At 37.9% G+C, this 23,114-nt stretch overlaps 1 protein-coding gene across 1 annotated transcript in view; it reads left to right on the top strand.

The window, feature by feature from the left end:
* The window catches only part of CTSO (cathepsin O), a 29,567-nt gene extending 6,453 nt beyond the window's left edge, over positions 1-23,114 (top strand). Inside the window, exons 2-8 of the mRNA XM_002815244.6 lie at positions 4,166-4,274; positions 4,976-5,115; positions 7,836-8,003; positions 9,888-10,009; positions 17,538-17,701; positions 18,816-18,908; positions 21,161-23,114. Coding sequence (XP_002815290.4) covers positions 4,166-4,274; positions 4,976-5,115; positions 7,836-8,003; positions 9,888-10,009; positions 17,538-17,701; positions 18,816-18,908; positions 21,161-21,195 — 831 coding nt within the window. The 3' untranslated portion in view covers positions 21,196-23,114. The remainder of the gene's footprint in view (positions 1-4,165; positions 4,275-4,975; positions 5,116-7,835; positions 8,004-9,887; positions 10,010-17,537; positions 17,702-18,815; positions 18,909-21,160) is intronic.

Raw genomic sequence — 23,114 nt, 5'->3', positions numbered from 1 at the left:
TACTTGCTCCAAGTGAATCTGAAAGTATGGTCTTTGAGCGCCATTTCTATAATCCAAATACTCTGTTTAAAGGAAAAGGAAGATAGAGTATGAGAGTATTTTAACTGAGCATTTATTTTGCCAGTCTCTGTAATATGTGTTTTCCAATTATTATTTTATTTAATCCTTACATTCTTCCAGATCAGTATTACTCCATTTGTTGATGGAAATAAAGCTCAGAGAGGTTGAGTATATAGCCAGAAATTGCACAGCAATGGTAAGACATTTCAAATTGTTGCAAAGTTAAAAAGAGGCCGGGCGCGGTGGCTCATGCCTGTGATCCCAGCACTTTGGGAGGCTGAGGCGGACAGACCATGAGGTCAGGAGATTGAGACCATCCTGGCTAACACGATGAAACCCCATCTCTACTAAATAAAAATACAAAAAAAAAATAGCCGGGCATGGTGGCGGGTGCCCGTAGTCCCAGCTACTCGCGAGGCTGAGGCAGGAGAATGGCGTGAACCCAGGAGGCGGAGCTTGCAGTGAGCGGAGATCACGCCACTGCACTTGCCTGGGCGACAGAGCGAGACCCCATCTCAAAATAATAATAATAATTATTATGCTGTGTTCAGAAGCCTCCAGGGAAGTACTTTTAATGTTATTAATGGTTTTGCAAAATCAAAACAAGTGGGTAGAGATTAGTGGTAGGGAGAGGACGAAGCAGAGCCCTTAGTGGTTTAGAGTATTTTGCTGTTGGCAAGAAATCAACAATTTGTATAAAGATTGAGCAGCCCTGACATAGGCTATGGAGAGCTGTGAAATGACAGGAGTCATTACACCAGAATAGCAAATGGAATTCTTTTAGAAGTTGGCTCCTGGTTGAACAAGTGGAAGACAGCAACATTTTCAGAAGTCCTGCAGATACTGTGCCGCTGACATAAATCAAAGAACAGTGTATCAAGTGGTAACAAATAGAAAATATATGTGGAGATATTTGTCTTTTCAAACACATGGCACAAGACCATTGGAATCATCATTGAAAATTAGGGACATAAATATTTTAAATAAATAAATAATACATTCATTTATTTCATTATTAAATTGGTGTTATTGTAACTACTTCACAACCAGAACACCTAAACTTTGGATGGTGAAATGACACTCATAAGGCAACACAAAAATTAAGAGAAGTACATGGGAACTCCCTGCCAACGATGTGTAAGTTTGTTTCATCTGGCATTTGCCAACTTGAGTGGCAATATATTGTTTTTCTCATAGATGTCACAAATGATCTAGTAAGATAAACTTGCATTAGCTCTCCAACTAAATAGAGTATGTGGCTCAACTACTGCCTCCCCTCCCAGACACACGTGTAGAACCCACACGTATAGCATTGCCTACACTCAAGAGTCTAAAATACATTCCTAGAATTAGATTATCTTAATTAAACAATTTGTGTAATTTTACAGATCTTGAAAGGGCGTACCAGTGTATACCTCATGTGCATGCGTGTGTGTGTGTGTGTGGTGTGGTGTGGTGTGTGTGTGTGTGTGTGGTATATTCCTTTTTTGTTCTGTTAATATGATGTGTCATACTGATGATTGATTTTGAAATTTTAAACCAACCTAGCATTTCTAAATAAACTTCACTTGGTCACAATGTATTGTCCTTTACATATATTGTTAGATTTGATTTGCTATTTTGTTAAGGATTTTGTATCTACAGCATATTTATGAGGGATACTGGTATGTAGTTCTATTTTATTTAGATATATTTTTCTGGTTTAGAATCAGGGTAACACTGGTCTTATTTAAGTTGCAGCGTATTCCCTTCTTCTTGATTTTCTCAAAGGATAATATTGGTATTACTTCTTTCTTTATTATATAAAGTTCACCAAAAAGCCACCTGGGCCTGAAGTTTTCTTTGTGAGTCAGTTTTCACTTACAAATTTAATGCCTTTAGCTGATAAAAGGCTGCTCAAGTTTTCTATGTCTCCTTTCATCTTTGGCAATCTGTGCCTTTCAAAAAGTTTGTCCATTTTGTACAGTTTGCCAAGTTACTGTCATAAAGTTGTCAAAATATTGTTCTTCTAATGTCTGAAGCATCTGTAATCATGGTTCTTCTTTCATTCCTAATATTGGTAAATTGGTTATTCATGTCTTCCCATTCTATATATTTATTTATTTATTTATTTATTTTGAGTCGGAGGCTCGCTCTGTCATCCAGGCTGGAGTCCAGTGGTGTGATCTCGGCTCACTGCAACCTCTGCCTCTGGGTTCAAGCGATTCTCCTGCCTCAGCCCCCTGAGTAGCTGAGATTACAGGCACCCACCATCATGCCCGGCTAATTTTTGTATTTTAGTAGAGACAGGCTTTCACCATGTTGGCGAGGCTGGTCTCGAACTCCTGACCTCAGGTGATCCACCCACCTCGGCCTCCCAAAGTGCTGGGATTACAGGCATGAGCCACTGCCCCCAGCCTTTTTTTTTTTTTTTTTTTTTTTATCGATCACAGGAGCAATTCCTGTGAACGAATAGGGAGAGGTCCAGGTAGAGCTATCTGATTGCAATGTAATTCTGACCCTGAGTGAAGGAAAAAAGAAGGAAGATTGGGGAAGAGTTCCATGCTGTCTCACAGTCCAAGGAGAGTTTGGTTTTGCAAGGCCATCAGGGAGTCATTAATCAAAAACCAGCTGTCAGGGGAGTCCCATTTGTCCCCCAAATAGCAAGCCTTAGCACTCAGTCATGAGCTAGGTGCAGCCCATAAGAACTGTGGCTTCCCTTGGTGTGATCATGGAGATTTCAACTAGCACCAACTAAACTCCCTATAGAAAGAAGGCTGGGAGGCACATTCTCATGGCTGCCACATTCTCTCCTGTGCGTTCTTAACATCCTACATTTTCAGTGCCTTCCTAACTACTCCAGCTCACAAAGATGGCCAGGCAGTACTTACTGATTGAATGAATCCTCTGAATTTCTTAGCAGTTAATAGTCTCTGGCTTATATTTGTCATTTGCCATACACAGAATTACCTTGTATTCTAGTTCTATTTTTACATTTATATATCCAGGTTATATCGAAAGCCTTGCTTCATCAAGATTATTTTTAAGTACCTCAAAAACTTTATTAATTTGTTGATCAGCAATCTTCCTAGTTATGCACAAAAGGAAAAAAAAATAAGATTATAACAACTTCCAGCAATAATTTACTTAAAAATAAACAGCTTAAAGTTATTAAGGGCATGATATGGAAAATGTCACTTATCTATTTATTCAACAACAAACACTTATCAAGGATCTATTGTGTGCCAGGCATGTGCTAAGTGAGGGTATCACCGTAAGGAATAAGACATATAAGCAGTCATCATTTTGCTTATAGATTTTTGATACAGACACACAATAAACACATAAGTACATAGACAAATATGTAGAAGTGCTAGGGTTGGAAAGGTACCAAATGATAGCCCCCTGAAATTTTATTTATTCTATGTAATTTGTTAGTATTACGAAATTGAAGCATGTTTATATATAAAAGATAAGCTTAAGATAAATTATCACAAAATTCAAAGTTGAGAAATCAGTAAATAATGGTCACATTTCCCCTCCAGATAGAGAAACCAGGCTATCTTCTTCAAATATTTCCAGAATTGCATCTGTCACAGAGCCTTTGTACCCTACATGAGATAGAGATATCTATAAAGCTTTAATAGAATCAGATTGATTTATTAATTTATTTACACAGTCTGTTTTTCATGCTTCATTACTTAGTTCCGGGAAACACAAAGGTGAAGAGGACATATTCCATATTCATAATTGTTTAACCACATGAGTGAATGTCTAAAGGTGACAATTTGCTTCTAGTATCTAGTGTTTATTTGCAGTCTTTTTTCCCACTATGTCAATACTTTAACAGCTGTATATGGAATGCTTTCAACAAGCCTGGTGATGGGGAATTATAAATGAATAAAATACACTTTTCTCAGCCTCAAAACATGTCTGAAATTAGATAATAATTCTAATAGAAAATATTTATGAATCTCCTATGGATATCCTATACAACTTTACATTGTAGTCTGAAGGAAGTCAAGCTTTAACTTTATAATTGAAAAATATCTCCAAGTTAGTTATACACAGTTTACTTTGGAAAACTGACATAGTGGATATGAAATAGTTTTTGTTTTTGTTCTAGGAAAGTCTTAATAGACATCGATACTTGAATTCTTTATTTCCCAGTGAAAACTCCACTGCCTTCTATGGAATAAATCAGTTTTCCTATTTGTTTCCTGAAGAGTTTAAAGGTATGGTCTGATGGTGCTATTTTGGGTGGTTTCCTGATTTTAATTTGCTTGCTTAACTTTTGATAAATATTTCATTGTAAGTCTAATATATTGAGTAATAGTTAACATTTATTAACTATTTATCTACTAAGTGTCAGGCATGTACCATGTGCTCACATAAGAAAATAAATTCATGGCCAGTCTCTTCTAATTACTGCTTAAGAAATGAATGTTATAATTATGCACGTTTCCATGTGGCTATAAAGGATAATTGTCTAATCAATTCTGCAGTTTTCTAGTGCTATTTCTCTTCAGGACACACATGGTTCCACGGGTTATGATAGAACAAATGATGTCAATTATACTTATTTTTATTGTTGACCTGGTTTTATCAAACAAGTCATTTTATGTGTCAACTCCAGCCTTACTGTAGGAATTCTCTTTTGTAGTTTTTAATGAATGCATTTTATGTTATAGAAAAGCACAAAGGAAAATCTAAAATAGCAGATCTACTAGAAGGCTACTGTTTCTTCTTTAAAAGTTCCTCCCAAAGAATCTCAAGGATATAATATAATATAATATTCGTTGTCTTTTAGTATATTGGTTGTCTCCCTATAATATAATATTGATTGTCTTTATATATAACAAATATATATGGTATATAGAATATAATATATTGTAATATAATATTGGTTGTCTTTTCATTTTATGTTTCTACTCAGCCATTTATTTAAGAAGCAAACCTTCCAAGTTTCCCAGATACTCAGCAGAAGTACGTATGTCCATCCCCAATGTGTCTTTGCCATTAAGATTTGACTGGAGGGACAAGCATGTTGTGACACAAGTGAGAAACCAGCAGATGGTAAGTTGAAATCCCTCTTCTTTTCTAGTCATCTAAGCATTGAAAGGCAGCTTTGAGGTCAAGTTTAATCAAACTTGTAATGGAACCATCATTTCTCTAGGAAAATCACATCTCAGTCATCCAAAAATGACAAAGAAAAGAGAACTCTGGAGGAATGAGAGGCAAATGTCAAAGCCCTGACTTTTATTTCTGAAGATAAACCTTCATTGCTGTGTCCTCTTACTAATTGCCATTGCCACCAACACAATAACTCAGGGATACTTCCCAGTAGCTGTATCACAGATACCAAGCTTTCTGTACAATAGCAGATGGAAGGCTGGAGAAGGTAAACATGAGCACTAAAGGCTTAAATGGTTCAAGAAAAAAAAGTGAAAAAGTAAAATGAAAATGGATAAATTTACCAACAGTGTGGCCGAATCTCCTGGGTTCTCAAGCCTCATCTTGCAAGCTCTGTCAGAAAATCTGCCCCCATCTTCACAAGATCATATACCTTTGAATCTGTGGGCCTTAAAAGTATAGTTAGTAGTCAGTTCAGCCATAACGTGACACATACATTCCAGAAAATCACCACCTATGCAGAATTGAGCAGTAACATGACAGGGATTATGGGAGAAATGAGGTTAGGTCACGCTACCTAGGAACTTAGTCAATGACATATTTTTTGAAAGACAGAAAATTAATAGACACAGTAGCACAGTTTTACACATGTTTACTGATTAAGAAATATGTAAGTACTGCAATAAATATAGCAATTTACCTTGAAAAAAGACTCAAAATGTGCTGAGGACATGGGAGTTGGCAGGGAAGCAGCTTGTGAGTTATTCTGAAGTGGTGGAAGGAGGTGCCTTTGAAATAGGAAGGAAAGTGGTAGGAGCAGATGTGAGTGGGTATGACCTATAATACATGTAGTGAACCCACCTAGCTGGCAGACATTTGAGGGGGGTGTGCATACTTTGCTGACCTTCCCTACCCATCTGCACCCCCAACTGTTGGCATAGGGAATGCCTGCCAAATAGGGAAAGTCAAACCCCTAACCAGAGGGGATAGTCTCAGTTTGTCTGCAGTGGAAACCTCAACAGATCATTCAGTCTTCCCTTTTATGGAAAGTGTTTTGGTGCCAGCTGTTTCTCAGTCAATGTGTAGTTAGAATGATTTTTGCTTCTCAGATTCTATATTTATTTTTGTACATTAAGTTTTACCACCAAATCATTTGCTTTATTATTGGATTTGTAATAACATGTCAATTAGACATAAATCGAATCCTTTCAAAAATTGTCCACAGCGTATTAAAGAGGGAACTTTTAATTAGGGATCTTTAATTAAAGGAATATACAAGAGACTTTTTTTTTTTTTTAAGGAGGAACTGCCCTTGTGGCTTGACTAAAGCTGGCTATAGGGGTAGTGTTAGCAGCCAGTTACCTTTTCTCTTTTTTTTTTTTTTTGAGACGGAGTCTCACTCTGTCACCCAGGCTGGAGTGCAGTGATGTGATCTCGGCTCACTGCATCCTCCACCTCCCAAGTTCAAGCGATTCTCCTGCCTCAGCCTCCTGAGTAGCTGGGATTACAGGTGCGCACCACCATGCCCGGCTAATTTTAGTATTTTTAGTAGAAACGGGGTTTCACCATGTTGGTCAGGCTGGTCTTGAACTCCTGACCTCATGATCTGCCTGCCTTGGCCTCCCAAAGTGCTGGGATTACAGGTGTGAGCCACCCTGTGTTCACCTTTGTCAAAGTTTGGAGACCCTGCTATATAGTCACTTAGTGAGTGTTTTTACTATGCCATAGGCACTAGAAATATAACCTTTAAAAAAGCACTTAAAGCCATAAAGTTGCTCAAAACTTAACTCTGCAAAGATATCCAATTGTCATTCCTTTTTTTTTTTTTTTTTGGTCTAACTCTGCCACACATGGCCCTCCGGTTATGTTAGTTTCATCCAATCTCAAGTCCTACTCTTTTCTGCCTTTTCTGTGGATCCTTCTTCCTTTTACGTGATCCTATGATCCCTAATTTCATTCCCTCTGTCTCCTCTCTTTCTTTCAGGACTAGTTCTTTTATTCTTTTGTTCTAGTTTGTTAAGTACAAGCAAATTAAGAGATCCACTATCAGCATGATTGGCAGCCAATACTGGAGTAATGACTAATATGGGTTTATATCCTTAGGACATTTCATGTGCATCCACTATAAGCATACTTAATAGGGCATCTTTACAGCCTAAAAAGTAATTCATTAATGTTTATTAATTCTCTTATCTCCATCAAATAATGAGCACAACATATATCTTTCCCCTCCTCACCCTTAGGATGGAAGTGGTATATGGCCATGGAAGCAGAGTGTCCTAAGAAAAGCAAGGGGGATGGAAGGATGGGGTGGGAGTCAGCACACACTCTCCAGCAGAAAAGCCACTTACAAAGAGAAGTCACATATTCAGTGAACTGAATAGTCTTTTAGAAGATCATCAGTTAGCCCAAGTATTTCCTTGGTCTCTACAAATTCACTTTTATCTCGCATTGCCAAATTTAGAATAGTAATAATGCTGACAACATGAACTAATAATTAAATGATGCTCAAAAGAGACTTTTGGTTTTCTCTACAAAATATATATTTTGTAGGTTTCCAGAATCTGGAAAACTTACTTAATTTGATAACTTGTTACATTTAGAGATGTTGGTAAGTTGATTTAAACCCTATAAATACCACCCCTTTTTCTGCTTTTAAACAGTGTGGAGGATGCTGGGCCTTCAGCGTGGTGGGGGCAGTGGAATCTGCATATGCAATAAAAGGGAAGCCCCTGGAAGACCTAAGTGTCCAGCAGGTCATTGACTGTTCGTATAATAATTATGGCTGCAATGGAGGCTCTACTCTCAATGCTTTGAACTGGTTAAACAAGGTGACTAGTCTCTCAACCTCTTAAACTCTTTATTTCCTTTTTTGCTTGTTTACTGTGTGTTCAAAATTCAGTTTGTTCGCATATATTAAATAATGTTTCCACGTTCGGAAATGTAGATGATCAAAGCATGAAGTAGTTAATCAGAATATTTAAAAATGAATCACTTCTAGGCAAAGCAGTTGTCAAGAAATCAAAAGGGGAAAAATCTGAAGTCTGTCTTCAGAGAAATATTTATATTTATTTCTTAACATTTCTTAATACATACATGCTTTTTTGCAGATCTGAATATCTCATAATATCCCAGAAAGATGAGAATATATTATTTTTTTATTTTCATAGAATTTCTGAATGTCAAGGTTAAAAGGAACATTAGAGACTAATTTTTTAGCTCTTTTTTTGTTTGTTTGTTTGTTTTAAGACAGAGTCTCACTCTGTCACCCAGGCTGGAGTACAGTGGCGCAATCTTGGCTCACTGCAACCTCCACCTCCTGGGTTCAAGAGATTCTCCTGCTTCAGCCTCTGGAGTAGCTGGGAACTATAGGTGCCCACCACCACACTTGGCTAATTTTTTTGTTTTTTGTTTTTTGTTTTTTGTTTTTTGTTTTTTTTAGTAGAGGCATGGTTTCACCATAATGGCCAGGCTGATCTCAATCTCCTGACCTTGTGATCCACCCGCCTCAGCCTCCCAGAGTGCTGGGATTACAGGCGTGAGCCACCGCACCCAGCCTGTAGCTCTTTTTATAGATGAAGAAATGAAGCCTGAGAGGTGAGATCATTTTGCCAAGTCAGTAGCTGAGCTGGAGTTGTACCTTCAGTCCCCAGCCTCTCACAGTAGGGCTTTGCTCAGTATACCCCAGTGTCCCTCAGTGTTCTTAGGACTTGCCCTGACAGTGTCCCAGATCCGATATCAACTGCATGAAATTTGCCAATGAGGGTGCTATTAGGTTCTGTAAAACATCATCAAACCAGAGTTCCCCAAAGCTGAATTATCTTCCATTATCCATTGGTTGCATTTTTAATCACGTATTCGAGGACCTGCTCTGTACACACTGTAGACAACAATGAATTATGAGTCTCCTCCCTTTCATTAGCCTAGCATTCAAAAAGGGAGGATTTTGTACAGATAACTATGAAGTATTTGACACATGCTATATGAATGGCATAAAAGCGAAGTGATAGAATGCTTGGCATAACCATTGCCTGTGTATAAACCACTGGATGGAATCTGAAAGACTTGGCAGAACCAGAAGCACTGGGAGGAAAGTGAGCTGCCCCATAGCACCGTCAGGAGAAAGATGACAAGACTGTTATTAGATCCATGGAGGATCTACAAAAGGATGCTGTAAGATAAAGAGAAGTAAGGGAGAAGGAAAAATAATGACTCCAAATGTCTAGACTATCCAGAACAAGCACCTAAAGATTTAATTTATAATATTAAAAACTCAAAGCATAGGCTGGGCACAATGCCTCACACCTGTAATCCCAGTATTTTGGGAAGCCAAGGCAGGTGAATTTCTTGAGTCCAGGAGTTTAAGACCAGCCTGGGCAACAGAGTGAGACCCCATCTTTACAAAAAATACAAAAAATTATCCTGGCGTGGTGGCTCATATCTGTAGTCACAGCTACTGGGGAGACGGAGGTGGGATGATCACTGGTGCCCAGGAGGTGGAGGTTGCAGTGACACGAGATCGAGCCACTGCACTCCGGCCTTAGCAACCAAACAAGACTCTGTCTCAAAAAAGAAAAAGAAAAACAAAAGAACACAAAGTATATCCACGTGATGAAGGTGTGTGAAATTGAACCTGTTTTGACACAGTGAAGTAAGTTCTATTTGATTTATAAAACAATTGACAGTAAACATTTTCAGTGATTATTTTCTTTTAGATGCAAGTAAAACTGGTGAAAGATTCAGAATATCCTTTTAAAGCACAAAATGGTCTGTGCCATTACTTTTCTGGTTCACATTCTGGATTTTCAATCAAAGGTTATTCTGCATATGACTTCAGGTAAAGATCTTACTGTATTGTGTTCTTCTTTATATATTTTTAATTTATGATCTATTGACTGGTTAATAATTTGATTGAAGGCATCACTGCATACTCTTAATTGTTGTAAAACCTACTTTTTACTAGAAACAGTAGCAATTACAATGAAATGTTGTAAATGTTGTTTCTTAATTATAATCTACTTATTTTTCCAAGTGTCATTACGATAGAAATGAAAAATTTTAATTCTGTTTAAGGTACAATTTATATGTATATTTATTTTTTATATTTTATATTTTATTATACTTATAAATTATTAGTGCATAATTTATATTTATATATACCACCTTCATCTTATCAAATTTAGGTGTTATATTACAATTAGCATATTTCAGTCTTAATGGTGAGTCCATCCAGAATTGCTTTGTACAGACTATGCAGCTAATATCACGTAGGCTACATATCAGGAAGCGTATTTTGAATACCTTCTATGTTCTTTGCATTTTTCAAGACATCAGCCGTTTGAAAAATATAACACAAAACTTCAGATTAGAAAAAAGAGGGAAGCGTGTACTACTGAAGATAAATTATGTAGCATACACTATAAGCATGATGGGAATGTAGGGATAGATAAAGACAGGCTGAGGAAAAGGACTTGTGTTGGAATTGAAGGGCAGGATAACTTTGGATAGGTTTGGGGGAAACAATCATTAAAAATGCTTTAAAAATACATGAAAAACACAGAGCTGGCTGGAGACTCATCATCACCATTTGTTAGAGTGCAAAATAGGTGTTCATGGGTGAAAAGGATAAAGGAAGAACCAACCAACTCCTGGCTTCATTAAGAAAATATATGATGGGAACTTCACAGTCTTTTGAAACAGAGAAAACAGGAACTAAATTAAATTTGGATAAGGTAACAGAATCCCCTGTGACTTAGTGGTCCTGAATATAAAATAATCCCTTGGTCCAGATGGTATCTACCCATGGGATCTGAAAGAAATCAAGGGTGAAATTGCATCCTTGAACAAAATATACCCGTTTAAATGAGCATAAGTGTGCCAGAGAACTGGCAGGTTGTCAACATAGCTCTGGTCTGCAACAAGGGTCCTCAGGGTGACACTAGGAACCATATAACAGACAGCCTTAATTCCACAGCTGGCAGGCTACATAGGATTTATAATAAAAAGTGCAGGGTCACTGAGTACCGTGGTCAACATCTCATTTGGGGGTAAAGGTAATGTGCTTTCTAAAATCAGAAAGTATGCCCTATAAACTGTGACTTCCTTGAGAATATAAAGGGAAGGATGTGTACAAGAAAAAACTAGATTTACAAAATATCATCAAAAGGGATTATGGGAATCCCTTGTCATGGTAGGAAATTGAAAAAAAATTTAAGAAGCAGCAAAAGAATAATAGGCTTTAGTCTGAATTAAGGGAAAGAGAGAATGCAGGAGTTGTTGGCATTGGGCCTTTGATGAGGAAGGAAGAGGTCCCAATCAAAATCTCTTGTTTATATTGAAGATTAACAGTACAATGCTAAACTGATAGCATTTGACTGCAAGAAGATCTTTCTTTGATTTATTTATTCATTCAAATATTTACTGACTTTTTTTTAAGTTCTGGGGATTTGGCAGAGAACAAAACAGACAAAAGCCTTGCCCTCATTAGTAATTGAGACAGACAATCACAAAAAATAAAAATACATGTGGCATGTTAGCTGTAATAATTAACAAAGAGAACAAAAGAAAACAGTGGGAGGAAGAGAAAAGATCTGGTAGTAGGGGGAGTGTACAATTTGAGAAAGGGTTGCCTGGCAGGGCCTCACTCACTGAAAAGGTTATGTTCAATGGAAGACTTGGAGAAGTGCATGGACTTAACCACGCAGATATCTGGGGGAACATGGTTCCAAGCAGAGAGACTGTAAATGCAAAAATCACGAGGCAAAAACATGTCTGGCATGTTAGAACAATGATGAAGCCACTGTGGCTGCAGTGTGGAGAAGAAAGACAAGACTAGTAGATGAGGTCATACTGTCCCTTTATTAGTCTGCTTTCGTGCTGCTGATAAAGACATACCCAAGACTAGAAAGAAAAAGAGGTTTAATTGGACTTACAGTTCCATGGCTGAGGAGGCTTCAGAATCATGGTGGGAGGTAAAAGGCACTTCTTACATGGCGGCAGCAAGAGAAAATGAGGAAGAAGCAAAAGCGTAACCCCCGATAAACCCATCAGATCTTGTGAGACTTATTCACTATCACGAGAATAGCATGGGAAAGACCAGCCCCCATGAATTCAATTACCTCCCCCTGGGTCCCTCCACAACATGTGGGAATTCTGGAAGATACAATTCAAGTTGAGACTTCGGTGGGGACACACCCAAACCATATCATTCTGTCCCTGGCCCCTCCAAATCTCTTGTCCTCACATTTCAAAACCAATCATGCCTTACCAACAGTCCCCCAAAGTCTTAACTCATTTCAACATTAACCTGAAAGTCCACAGTCCAAAGTCTCATCTGAGAGAAGGCAAGTCCCTTCCGCCTATGAGCCTGTAAAATCAAAAGCAAGCTAATTACTTCCTAGATGCAGTAGGGATACAGGTATTGGGTAAATACAGCCATTCCAAATGGGAGAAATTGGCCAAAACAAAGGAGTTAGAGGGCCCATGGAACTCCAAAATCCAGCGGGCAGTCAAATTTTAAAGTTCCAGAATGATCTCCTTTGACTCCAGATCTCCCATCCAAGTCATGCTGATGCAAGATGTGGGTTCTTATGGTCTTGAGCACCTCTGCCTCTGTGCTTTGCAGAGTACAGTCTCCCTCCTGGCTGCTTTCGTGGTCTGGCATTGAATGTCTGTGGCTTTTCCAGGTGCATGGTGCAAGCTGTCAGTGGATCTACCATTCTGGAGTCTGGAGGACAGTGGCCCTCTTCTCACAGCTCCTGTGGGACTCTGTGTGGAGTCTCCAGCCCCGCATTTTTCTTCTGCACTGCCCTAGCAGAGGTTTTCCATGAGGGCCCTGCTCCTGCAGCAAACTTTTGCCTGGGCATCCAGGCATTTCTGTACATCTTCTGAAATCTAGGTGGAGGTTCCCCAATCTCAATTCTTGTCTTCTGTGTACCCACAGGCTCAACCCCAGATGGAAGCTGCCAAGGCCACAGCCTGAGCTCTGTGTTGCCCCCTTTGAGCCATGGCTGGAGCATCTGAGACACAGGGCACTAAGTCCCTAGGCTGCACACAGCACGAGGACCCTGGGCCTATCCCAGGAAACCACTTTTTCCTTCTGGGCCTCCAGGCCTGTGATGGGAGGGGCTGCCATGAAGGTGTCTGACATAACCTGAAGACATTTTCCCCATGGTGTTGGGGATTAACATTAGGCTCCTTGCTACTTACACAAATTTCTGCAGCTGGCTTGAATGTCTCCTCAAAAAATGGGTTTTTCTTTTCTACTGCATCATCAGGCTGCAAATTTTCTGAACTTTTATGCTCTTTATGTTTCCCTTTTAAAATGGAATGCTTTTAACAGCACCCAAGTCACCTTTTGAATGCTTTGCTGCTTAGAAATTTCTTCCGCCAGATACCCTAAATCATCTCTCTCAAGTTCAAAGTTCCACAAATCTCTAGGGCAGTGGCAAAATGCTGCCAGTCTGTTTGCTAAAACATAACAGGAGTCACCTTTGCTCCATTTCCCACAAGTTTCTCATCTCCATCTGAAACCACCTCAGCCTGGACCTAATTATTGTTCATATCACTATTGGCATTTTGGTGAAAGCCATTCGACAAGTCTCTAGGAAGTTCCAAACTTTCCCACATTTTCCTTTCTTCTTCTGAGCCCTTGAAACTGTTCCAGCCGTCTGCCTATTACCCAGTTCCAAAGTCACTTCCACATTTTCAGGTATCTTTTCAGCAGTGCCCCACTCTAGTAGTACCAATTTACTATGAGTCCATTTTCATGCTGCTGATAAAGACATACCCGAGACTGGGAAGAGAAAGGGGTTTAATTGGACTTACAGTTCCACATGGCTAAGGGAGGCCTCAGAATCATGGCAGGAGGAGAAAGGTACTTCTTACATGGCAGCTACAAGAGAAATTGAGGAACAAGGAAAAGTGGAAACCCCTGATAAAATCATCAGATCTCATGAGACTTATTCACTATCACAAGAATAGCACGGAAAGACTGGCCCCCATGATTCAATTACCACCCCCTGGGTTCCTCCGACAACACATGGGAATTCTGGGAGATACAGTTCAATTTGAGACTTGGGTGGGGACACAGCCAAACCATATCAGTCACCAAGCAGTGGCCTTAGAGCAGGGTGTTAGGAGAATGGCCTTGGAGATGAGAGATGAGGGGTATGTACAGATTAATACCCCTCACAGAGGGTAAAGCCCTACACAGTTTTTTGTCGGAGAGGAGATAAGAGAGAAGGGAGTCTAGGAGGATTCCCGGCCTTTTGATCTGAATGACTGAAAAATAGAATTAACATTAATGAAACTTGAAAGTCTAAGACAGGAACAGATTTAGAAGGAAACAGTAAGAGTTCAGTTGGAACATCTAGGAAGTGATCCCAGGAAAGACTGGTAATGGGGTGGGGAAATGAGAGAACTGGGGCAGCAGGGTTTCTTGATTAAACCAGTTAGTGCTGTGGCTAACCTCGTGCTTAGTCCTGCTGGGGAACTCTGGCAGCCAGGGTAAAATGTACACTTCAGTGCCATCCCACCCAAGTTAATGATTGACATCTTCCCTGATTCATTAGTTGAGAGTGCAGCTGGGGATGGAGATGGGGACTGGGCTTGCTTTCCTGTCTCTAGGAGGAAAAGGGCTCAGGGAAAGAACTGCAGGATCTCATTGTTGCAAGTTGGGTGAGTGTGCATTGCAGTGGTGACAGCCTTAGGATGTGTGAAGGTCTTCCAAAGCATTTGCTATAACTGGGTACAAGACCTGGTCCTTTGTACTTCAATAATATTATTTCCGTGTATGGTGGATGCCTGAGACTCAGGGAGGGCCATACAGCTAGTAAACTGTGGAGTCGGATTAGAACTCGTATCTGTTCAACTCCAAAGCTTGTGCTTTTACTCCCAACACTATTGGTAGCGTCATGTGGTCTTAGGTTTTCAGCCAAACGCTCCTTAAAACATTGTACAGAACCTGAAAACATCTAAGAAGGGAAAGAAATCCTCTAAAATATAAAAACATGACCTAATTTTAAAGCAAAATGACCATTCCTACCTAGCGTTCTTCATGAACTTTATCAGACCCCAGAAATTTCAAGACTCAAACTAGAATATGAGAATGACTGTGTAAATAAACAAAAACTGTAGGAACCTACTACATATAACAATAGTCAGAAAAATTCAGACACAGTATAACACACTGAATTCTAGGGAAGATGAGATGGAAATCTACATTATGAAGTGTCAGTAACAGGTCAGACTTGCCTTCATCGCTGCATCTTGATGACAATAAAATTTAGGAAAGTTATTTGAAGACTGTAGGTTTTGGAAATTATTAATCTGTGAAATGAAAAATAAGCTCATGGAATCAGTGTTTGATAATATAGCCATTATCATAACAATGTACATGTTGATAGTAGTTCTATATTGGGTTAATAATGGAAATTAAAATGCTGTCTGGAGCATTATTTGAACTCTCTAAAAGCTGACATCTTTCTGAAAGACAAATGATAGCAATGCCACTCAATTCTGGGGCAAATGGAACATTTGCCTCTGCTTGTGACTGAGGCTTGTCCTTCTATTTCTTACTTCTAATCTTTGATATCTTTTTTCAGCTCTGGCCCAAATCAGGGATTATTACTAAATTGTTTCTTTGATTCTGCAATGTCAGTTACCCTTTGCATTCTAAAAATATTCCTTCTTCTTGATCTTTCTGCTTTTCTCCTGGTATCCCTGAAACTGGATCTTTGATGAGATGAACTTCCAGTAATCCTTTGTTATCTTAAATTGATGGAGACAGCTGTGTTCTGGTTGATAGAAAGATTATTATATATATATCATGTTTAAATCATGAAATATGCTAAGAATTTTGATACAATAAGATGTACTTTATACACTAAATCCTGTGGGGAACACAATTAGGTATTAGATAAGTTAGAAATGAGGGAAATAAATAATCCTTATTGTAAACTTGGAGTATAACTTATGTGCTGAGCATGCTACATAATTTATGTCTTGCAAAATTGTATGCCATAATTTTATCCTTATATTGATTCTACATGGTAGGTTGAATGGCTGCAGTGTATAGTTGGAATTTGAACCCAGGTGTGGGATAATTAAAAACCTATAACCTATCATGATGCCTTTAAAAAATTTTGCAATTTTGCCTGTCTCAGGATAATCTTGGTTAATATGAACTGTTTTACAGTAGCAAAAATTAGAAATATCTACTTATAGATCTCAAAAAGCAGATATTCATGTTAATAGGTAACGAATAAATGTATAAAATGAATATATAGTTTCTATTTCAATCAATTCCATTATTATGCAGTCAACTTTTTGCTCCTCTGTGGACAAAATATTCCCTCTCTAGAAACTGGTCTCCAGCTGGTCGTCATGAAAGGTTATTTACTTACTTATTAGTGGATTATTACCACTAATCCACCCATGTCTTGCTATAGCAGTAAACTATCAAATGTTATCTTAATAGTTTGAACTATTAGGAACTTGGTTTCAGTATCCTTCACCCACAAAGCTGACCTTTGAAAAATGTAAATAATGATTTGATCACTCACTTGTAAGATCAATGAAGGACAAATGTTGTATAATATGAGACTTTATGTCCATGTGTGAAAGCAATAATTGTGTATTTTGCAGTCTTCACAGTTGAATACCTAGTTCTCCTGGCATCCTAACATTTCTTCTCTTTTTAAAATATTGGCTTAACATTTCTTCTATTGTATAATTATATTAGCCACTTTTGAGTTGCCCTTCCCTATAATTTCTGTATTTGACAATGACTAACATAAGTTAGTCTCTTGATTCTCATGGTGTGGCAGAGATGGCAAGGTATCTCCAAATATCTAGTCTTTCCACTTTCCTTAATAAAAGAAGCCCTATGTCTTAACTAATTTTCCAGCCAGCTACAGAACTCATTCCCCATCTTCCTTTAAGCTAGACTTAGCCATATGACTGAGTAATGACCAATGAGATCCGCGAAGCTATATGTGGAAGTGTTGTGGGTTATTTCTGGGAAGTCTTCTCAACAGAGATGTACCACTTCTCCTTTCTACTTCCTGCTGTCTTAAATATGTGTTAAATGGCTGGAATCCCAGAAGCCATCTTGGACCATGAATGGACCCTGAAAATGGAAACCTTTGAATAGCAGGACAATGATAGAGAAAGAGCTTGGGTTCCTGATATCCTGAAACCCTATCCCAGCCATAGACTACCAGTCTCTCAGACTTAGCTTCCATTGTTTAGGTCCTTTGTAACTGCAACCAAACCTACTCAGAATCATACACAGATTATATAGATCATTGTTATTTTTACCTTAAAAACTAAATTTTCTAACCAAATATTTCCTCTTTTGGTAGTAACCAAGAAGATGAAATGGCAAAAGCACTTCTTACCTTTGGCCCTTTGGTAGTCATAGTAGATGCAGTGAGCTGGCAAGATTATCTGGGAGGCATTATACAGCATCACTGCTCTAGTGGAGAAGCAAATCATGCAGTTCTCATAACTGGGTTTGATAAAACAGGTAAGTGCTGATAAGACACAGTTGACTGCTTTCCAGCTTGGACGCCGATTGCAAAATGATCACCATCCTGTAGAACGTTGAAATTTGGTTCTGCTATGATTAAGTCCTCATAAGACCTTCACAACTTCTCAACAATCTTATAGGTGTAAATATGCCAAGACCAGCTCAGTTGTGGAGACCCTAACCCAGCGGCGCTAGAGGAATTAAAGACACACACACAGAAATATAGAGTGTGCAGTGGGAAATCAGGGGTCTCACAGCCTTCAGAGCTGAGAGCCCCGAACAGAGCTTTACCCACATATTTATTGACAGCAAGCCAGGGATAAGCATTGTTTCTATAGATTATAGATTAACTAAAAGTATTCCTTATGGGAAATAAAGGGATGGGCCGAAATAAAGGGATGGGTCTGGCTAGTTGTCTGCAACAGGAGCATGTCCTTAAGGCACAAGATCGCTCATGTTATTGTTTGTGGCTTAAGAATGCCTTTAAGCAGTTTTCTGCCCAGGATTCAGCCAGGTGTTCCTTGCCCTAATTCTGGTAAACCCACAACCTTCCAGCATGGGTGTCATGGCCATCACGAACATGTCACAGTGCTGCAGAGATTTTGTTTATGGCCAGTTTTGGGGCCAGTTTATGGCCAGGTTTGGGGGTCCTGTTCCCAACGTGAATGTCTTGGCAGATTGCACCTGTCAGTTTTTGAGTGGATATCTTGTTAAAATGATGATAATTTTTATTGATATAAAATTGTATCTGGAACATTTAGAATAATTGTTGGGAAAAGGTAAGTGCATATTATTTTATCATACATATCTAAAAGTTCTTTGTTTCTTTTTCTGATTCCTTGGAAATTAGTGTTTGTTTTCATTTTATGCAGTCCCTGTATAAAGGGAAGTGAATTCAAACATGTATTTCTACTGATTGGAGAGTGTCTGTAAGTACTGATCAGGTTTACTTAGTTAAAATAAAGTAGTTTAAGTTACCATTACATTACATTTTTAATCTTCTTCTCAGAGCTACTATCCTTAGCAAGAATCCAACTTAAAATAAAGAAACTTAAACATTCATAACAAATTTGAGTTTTCAGGATTTGTTACCATTTATGTTTCATTGTAGGAAGCACTCCATATTGGATTGTGCGGAATTCCTGGGGAAGTTCATGGGGAGTAGATGGTTATGCCCATGTCAAAATGGGAAGTAATGTTTGTGGTAAGTCGTGAGTTTGTGTTTAAAACCTCAATATAAATATTAAGGAGATTATTTGAATATTTTAGAGTTATAATCTACTCAAACCACTTTAGCAGTAATAATTTTTGTCCTTTAACCAAATGATAAAAAAAAAAGTGTTTGGCAAGAGGAACTGTTAAACATATTAGTATTTGAAAAAGGAAGAGGGACCTTACTAAAAAATATATATTACATATATATCTCAAAACATAAGATAAAGTAATAATTTACCAAGGTTAATTGCTTTAAAAATGAGATAAACACACAGCTTAGGAGACTGGACTCCTGCAGAAATGTCTTCTTGTTCCAAATTTACATTTCATAACTAGAAATTTTTCTTCATTTGTGTATTATAATATCTTCTCAATGATTATTGAGAGTTTTTCTTTGTTTTAAAATATACGAAAACTAGGCATTAGTATTGTTTGTGATTTAATATGCCCCTTGCCACCTACAAAATTCTAGCAAAACACCCACTAGAATTGAGAGGCTTAGGCAAATACCAAACATGCTCTTTTATTGAATGACAACTTTTTTTTTTTGAGATGGAGTCTCACTCTGTCTCCCAGGCTGGAGTGCAGTGGCGTGATCTTGGCTCACTGCAAGCTCTGCCTCCCGGGTTCACACTCTTCTCCTGAGTAGCTGGGACTACAGACTCCCACCACCACACCTGGCTAATTTTTTGTTTTTGTATTTTTAGTAGAGACGAGGTTTCACCGTGTTAGCCAGGATGGTCTCAATCTCCTGACCTCGTGATCTGCCTGCCTTGGCCTCCCAAAGTGCTGGGATTACAGGCGTGAGCCACCGCATCCGGCCTGAATGACAGCTTTTTAAATGAACCACCAACCAAACTAAAATAGCTAGTTAAGAATTTTAACTGTGTTATAAAACTATATTTAAACCTATATTCTAAAACTTTTGGTCTAGAAATCAACATATTTTCTGAATCAAGCTAGACCCAAACTAAGTTACATATTAGAGCAATCATGTCATTTCTTATTATAATTTGTTTCAACATATATAGTTTTTTTAAAAAATGCAGAATCTTTCAGATTATGAGACTGATTAAATAGTTACAGAAAAATTTGAAAGTTTATGTTCAATGACTATTAACCAATCATTCCATAAGGCAGAATCCATGAGAGTTCATGAGTGATCTATTCTATCACCCTGATGAGACAGTTTTAATAAGTTATTCATTGAAAAAAGTCAACATCACAGAAATATATTGGCCAGAGTACTAGCAACCCCATCAGGCCTCCACTTTTCAGCATCACTGGGGACTCGTACATCTTTGGAACTTGCAGATAAATTACTGATGCTAATCATTGAACCCTTTGCTGCTGAACATATGTTATGTCTGCCTGCAGCAGTGGTGGATCCTGGATTTGGGCTGAGGGGTGACTGCTTTCAGACCTCTTACAGGAGTGTTAAAATAACATAATTCAAATATTGGTTCATAATTGCCTCAATTATGACTACGTCCCTCACCACAACCTTTCTCCATCCCTCAGCTACTAAGGGTGAGTGGAGATAATTTCTGCTCTCTACCTGCTTTCATAATGTAAATCTTTAAGGGCATGCCTGGTTAGTAATCATACAGGGATTCAAATTCTTCCTGAAAGTGAGTATTCCCTGAAAGTTACAATGATGTCGTATTACTCTTATGAACAATGGTATAAGGCAGGTAGTATTTCATAACTGCAAGAGATTTCGAAGATACGGTTAGTTACAATAAAAGCCAGTCTCCAGATAGGCTATTTATTGCTTTTGCCATGTTGTTGCAATCTGTGTTCTTATATGTAAAGAAAGCATAGCACACTTGTGATTTACTAAAGTTTTACCCACATTCAAATTTTAGAATTTGAGTTATAAAATTGTATTTAAAATAATTTCTTAAGTTATTTTGCCTCTAAGAAATAATGTATTAGTTTAATACAGCTTCCAGATGCATTAATTTATTCAGTTAACAGGTAGTTTTTGTTGTGGATTTTTAAAATCTTTAAAATTATTTTAGTTTCTTAAAACAAAAATATTAGGCATACTTCTAATATGCCTAATCTCTTCTACTATCTGCTTTTGATGATACCATGTTTACATTGACAAGCTGTGATAAGTATTACATTATTTTCTCAGTAGATACTCTTTCTGAACCCAAATGAAAAATTGCTTTAACTTACAATTTCAAAAGCATCTAAAGAGGAAATAGACTAATAATTCCTTTTTTCCCTTAGGTATTGCAGATTCCGTTTCTTCTATATTTGTGTGACATGTTGGGCAGATCAAGAGACAGCTACAAAAATGAAGGTTTTCATAATGCAATGTAACATAGTACTTCAAAGTATTATTCAACTTCAAGTTTCAGCAACTACCTACAAAAGATTCTAAGGCCTAGTAGTATTTAAACTAAGTTTCAGAATGTTGCCTTCTTGTAGAGAGATGGACAACCAAAGTCAGTGGGACAAACTCCAGCACAGAAGCCTGTGAGGAAGCCTGTGGAATAGTTTTCTGCCCTGAGAGGAAATTCAGATTAGGAGATATTTTAGGCCCCTGCAACTGGGGAAGGCTACTGTTTGTTTTTCTTTGCTTATTATTTATTTGTTTGTTTATTATGAGATATTTCAGGTGGGATCAAAGAGATCAAAGGAATTTATTTTCTTCTGTGGAGTGTAATTACTAGCTTTAGATTACCCCTATACACAAGAATGGCCAACCTAAAATTATGTGTGCCTTGTACAGTTAGTTATATTAGCAGCCCCCTGAGATGGTATATCAGAAGGATGTGAAACACCAATTGCTTTACCTGAACAAATGGTGCTTACTGTTTGAACAGCAGAGTGACCACATAGAAGGAAGGAAAAGGGCAAAACCCCTTCAGTTAAACTGAAATTAAATGAACAATAAGGCAACTAGGTAAGTAACTTCTAGTAGCATTGCCTGAGAAACAAATTATTGTTTGATAATTTTCATTTTGAATAGGAATCCAATAGATCATATTGCTTACTTTGTTCTTTTTATACTACAGAATAATATTTTGTTCTCTAGTGTATCAAAATACCAAAATATTATCTCATATTTTCTCCCTCTCTTTCTCTTACTCTTTACCAAGTTTTCCTGGTGGCTTGGCTTCCCTGACTAAAGAATTAAGTCTCATTTTTACTTTCCATTTCTATTTTCTTACCACTTAGTTGGCTCCCTTTGTCTCTGTACCTTTACCAACATTAGCATCTCACCTCTTTCTTCCTCCCCTAATTCATAAGCACCACTCCTGTAAAAGTCCCATCTCTTAACCCTGGGTATCAATCAAACTGTGAGTTTTCCAGACTCTGTTTCCCAGTTTTCCCCTTAGCTTTCCTGGTCTCCCGTCTGAACTGCTTCTTTGTGCACCTCTTTTTCCTTCCCTTGGCTCCCAGTCTTGATTCCTGTGATCACTCTTGCATCACTAATTGCACAAGTGATTTCAGGTGCAATTCTGATGAGCCTGCGTCCACCCAGTGATCAATGATCCTGTGTGCCTAGAAAGGACACTGTGTGCTGCTCATGACCTGCAACAGGAAAAAAGCCATTTTCTTGTTAGCAGTGTAAGAACCTTAGAGCAAACGAGCTTACCTTCTGATTGAATATAAGCACAACCATATTAAATGAGTCAATACAAGAAAATTATTTCTGATACTATGTATGTACATATTTCTTCTCTAAAATGTATCATTCTTTTCTAATGTATATACTCTAACAAAAATAAAAACTGAAATGCAGTAGCAACCACTAAAAAAAAAATTCAAGGGCATCTAACTTTTTCTCTCACTTTTGCCCTTTGTTTATCCTTCCCTGTGATTAGATAAAAAAAATAAAAAACAAAATGCTGTATTTCTCTTCTTAGGCCAATCAGAACCAATCCCAGAAGAATGTGTGTTGACTCAGGTTTAGAGTTATTTCAGGAAGACAGATATTGACCTTTTAATTGATAAATATTCTTATTATCCAGGAATGCCAGAAAAGAACTATGTCCTGCTTGTCTAGTTTGTATTTGCTACTGACTTTCTATGTGATATAAATGCATTTGTAATACTCTTTTTCAAGTGCTAAAGGATTTCTAAAATTTCAAACTGATTAATATGTTTCTGCTGTTCTGGATTTTGATGACATTAACAATAAAACAACCTACGTTTGACTTTGGTTTAAAAAGAA

This window comes from Pongo abelii, chromosome 3 (assembly GCF_028885655.2).
Source record: "Pongo abelii isolate AG06213 chromosome 3, NHGRI_mPonAbe1-v2.0_pri, whole genome shotgun sequence".
Lineage (NCBI taxonomy): Eukaryota > Metazoa > Chordata > Mammalia > Primates > Hominidae > Pongo > Pongo abelii.
Note: the sequence above shows the minus strand (reverse complement) of the source record. Positions and strands in the feature narration are given on the sequence as shown.